General features: G+C 44.9%; 1 protein-coding gene across 1 annotated transcript in view; it reads right to left on the bottom strand.

Annotated features, from left to right (window-relative positions):
- LOC103608330 (talin-2) overlaps positions 1-2,297 on the bottom strand; it is a gene marked incomplete at its 3' end in the record, with an annotated part of 81,330 nt that extends 79,033 nt beyond the window's left edge. Inside the window, exons 1-2 of the mRNA XM_008592779.1 lie at positions 2,046-2,297; positions 1,378-1,476 (exon numbers count right to left, since the gene is read on the bottom strand). Of these exons, the coding sequence (XP_008591001.1) occupies positions 1,378-1,476; positions 2,046-2,183 (237 nt within the window). The remainder of the gene's footprint in view (positions 1-1,377; positions 1,477-2,045) is intronic.
- Positions 2,298-2,543: the final 246 nt, after the last annotated feature.

The following is a 2,543-nucleotide window of genomic DNA, read 5'->3' as shown; positions in this document are numbered from 1 at the left end:
CTCACTTTGAACCGTGACATGAGTGTCTTACTGCATGGCAGGATATGAATGAGTCCTATGGCCCCGGTGCCACAGGTGTGTGGAGAATGAAGGAAAAACAAGCACATCTATGAATGAAGGTGTAAGTTTCATGTCTCACAACAAAATGTTAATGGAAAATTTCGTATTATCTGTCAATTCTATTTTCCCATGAACTTTTTGAAGTACCCTCATATGATTACATCTTAGTGTATCCGACACATCTCGTGCTGATGAAGTTTGGTCATTCCTCGTAAAATGGAACACAAAATTGCCACCTGGGAAGCAAGTAACCTTAATGCCAGTGGAAAGCTGAATGGTCTTTTTGGTATTATTAAGTGTTACAAAAATGAAATTCTGCAGAATTCCCAAACCCTGAAATTGATACAGAATTTGGAAAAGGGAACCTGGGTTAAAACTGTAACACTTTAATTAGAATGTATTTATATGTTACTTGCAAAATTAGAGACTTAAGAGGAGTAAAGGGCATCGGCCCACAAGTACAGGAGAAGAGAGGCTCATCCTGGCTTCAACTAGCCACAGCAGGCCTTGGCACCCATCTGTGGTGGCTGGGGACGGAGGCAAGGAAGGAGAGATCTTGTCAAGCCACAGTTGGTGAGGCTGGCAGTGCATCAAGCCAGCTGCACACAATGGCTGCAGCTGTTCACCAGAGGACAAGCAGCACATGCCCCTGCTATTGAAAAAGAAGGGTCACATGAAAAACTTCTCCATCACACTTGTGGTTTTGGATAAAACATGGAAAAAAGAACCACCTCTGAATACAAATGAAAGCCTATAAAGTCTGTGTGTTTGTGTACGTGTATGTACATGTGTATGTGGCATGGGAGTGCATGACTTTTCATGCTCATATGTGAACTCAAGAACGATGCCATTAAAAACTCCCCCAAATAGATAAAGCAAGACTGGCCAGGAGCTGACAACTGTGGAGGTTGGGTGGTAGATACAAGGGGGTTCACAACACTATTTTCTCCATTTTTATCTTTACAGAATGTCCAGCATATTGACACACCCCCCAGAAGGGCTAAGTAAGTACTTTAAGATGATGATGCATGATGTAAGTGAGATGATTTTCCATTAAAATGATTTTTTAAAAAAAATTAAGAAGGGCTAAGTAAGTACTTTAAGATGATGATGATGCATGATGTAAGTGAGATGATTTTCCATTAAAATGATTTTTTAAAAAAAATTAGCACAAAAGACTTCACTCCCAAGATAATCCACCTTGATCTTACTGACAGCTCAAGGAAGATTTGGTGTGTTCTCTATTACATTCTCCCTCTCAGGTCTAGACCATCACTTAGGCTCCTTCCCAAGACTGTGAGGCTGCGAGTGTCTTACTTGGAATCGCTCATCAGTCTCATTCTCTCCAATCTGTCTCAGAAGATCCCCACTTGCTTGCCCAATGCTTCCAGCAGCAGTCAAAACCGTCTGGCGAGGCTATGAACAAAGAACACACCTTGATTAGAAAGAAAACGCACTTTCTCTACAGTGTCCTCAGACATGGCAGTGCAGGAAGAAGAATCCCACGAGACTGGCTCCTCTAATACATAAATGAGAATCTTGGGTTGTCTGCCAGATAGGACACACAAACATCCTGGTGGAATCTGTGCAAGGAAACACCCAATGTCTCACAAACCAGCAATAGGTAGAAGAATTTGCAACTTCCAATCAATGAGCTTCGTTCAGCTGGTAAGAAGGTGATATGTGTTACAGGGGAATTAGGGTGTAAACTTATATCCCTTTAAATGTGTATTAGTCATATGTGTTAAGTTCCTGGGGTTACATCTAAGCAAGTACCCCTGTGGGGTAAGCTTCCATACCAAGAGCTCAACCAATGCTGAAGGCTGAACAATAGCTTCTGCACCAGTTCAACAACTCCAAATACTACGGCATGGTAACACCCCCATCAGGATAGAAGGAACAGGGCAGGAAGCAAGAGCCCCTGGTCCCCAAAGGATACACCTGTCTCATCAGAACCAGAGTGGCTGCTTGCCCCTAGAGCTCACCTCTCCAGAAATAGGCTGCACAGCTTTCAGCAAGTCTGACACTGCTCCAGCAAGGGTCCTCGCAGCTCTCAGCAAGTCCTCCCCACTGCCCACCTCATCGTCCATGAGGGCTGCCAACAGCTTCACACCCTTGGACATCTCCGTCAAGTTGGAAGAAATAGTGGTGATCGCACATCCCACAGCTGTGTAGTCAGTGTCTGCAGGGTCACCTGGGACAGAGAAGGACCATCACCATCAAAGGGGGCAGTGAAGGGTGAGGAGAGCCCACGCTGGCAGGAGTTAGTGGTCCTGGTGAGAATTTTCAAAACCCACGTTGGCAGGAGCTCATCCCCTACCATCCCGCAGGAGGAGACACAAAGCTCTGCATGAGCACGGTGAGATGCAGCTCTCCCTGTCTCCAAGGTGTCTTCAAGAAGGTCCTTTCACCCGGAAGCCTCACACATTGAAATACCGAGCACAAGCACCTTTAAAATTCCAAAGGAAGTCTCGGCATCCTAT

Source organism: Galeopterus variegatus, unplaced genomic scaffold, assembly GCF_000696425.1.
Source record: "Galeopterus variegatus unplaced genomic scaffold, G_variegatus-3.0.2 Scaffold8312, whole genome shotgun sequence".
In the NCBI taxonomy this organism is placed as follows: Eukaryota; Metazoa; Chordata; class Mammalia; order Dermoptera; family Cynocephalidae; genus Galeopterus; species Galeopterus variegatus.
Note: the sequence above shows the minus strand (reverse complement) of the source record. Positions and strands in the feature narration are given on the sequence as shown.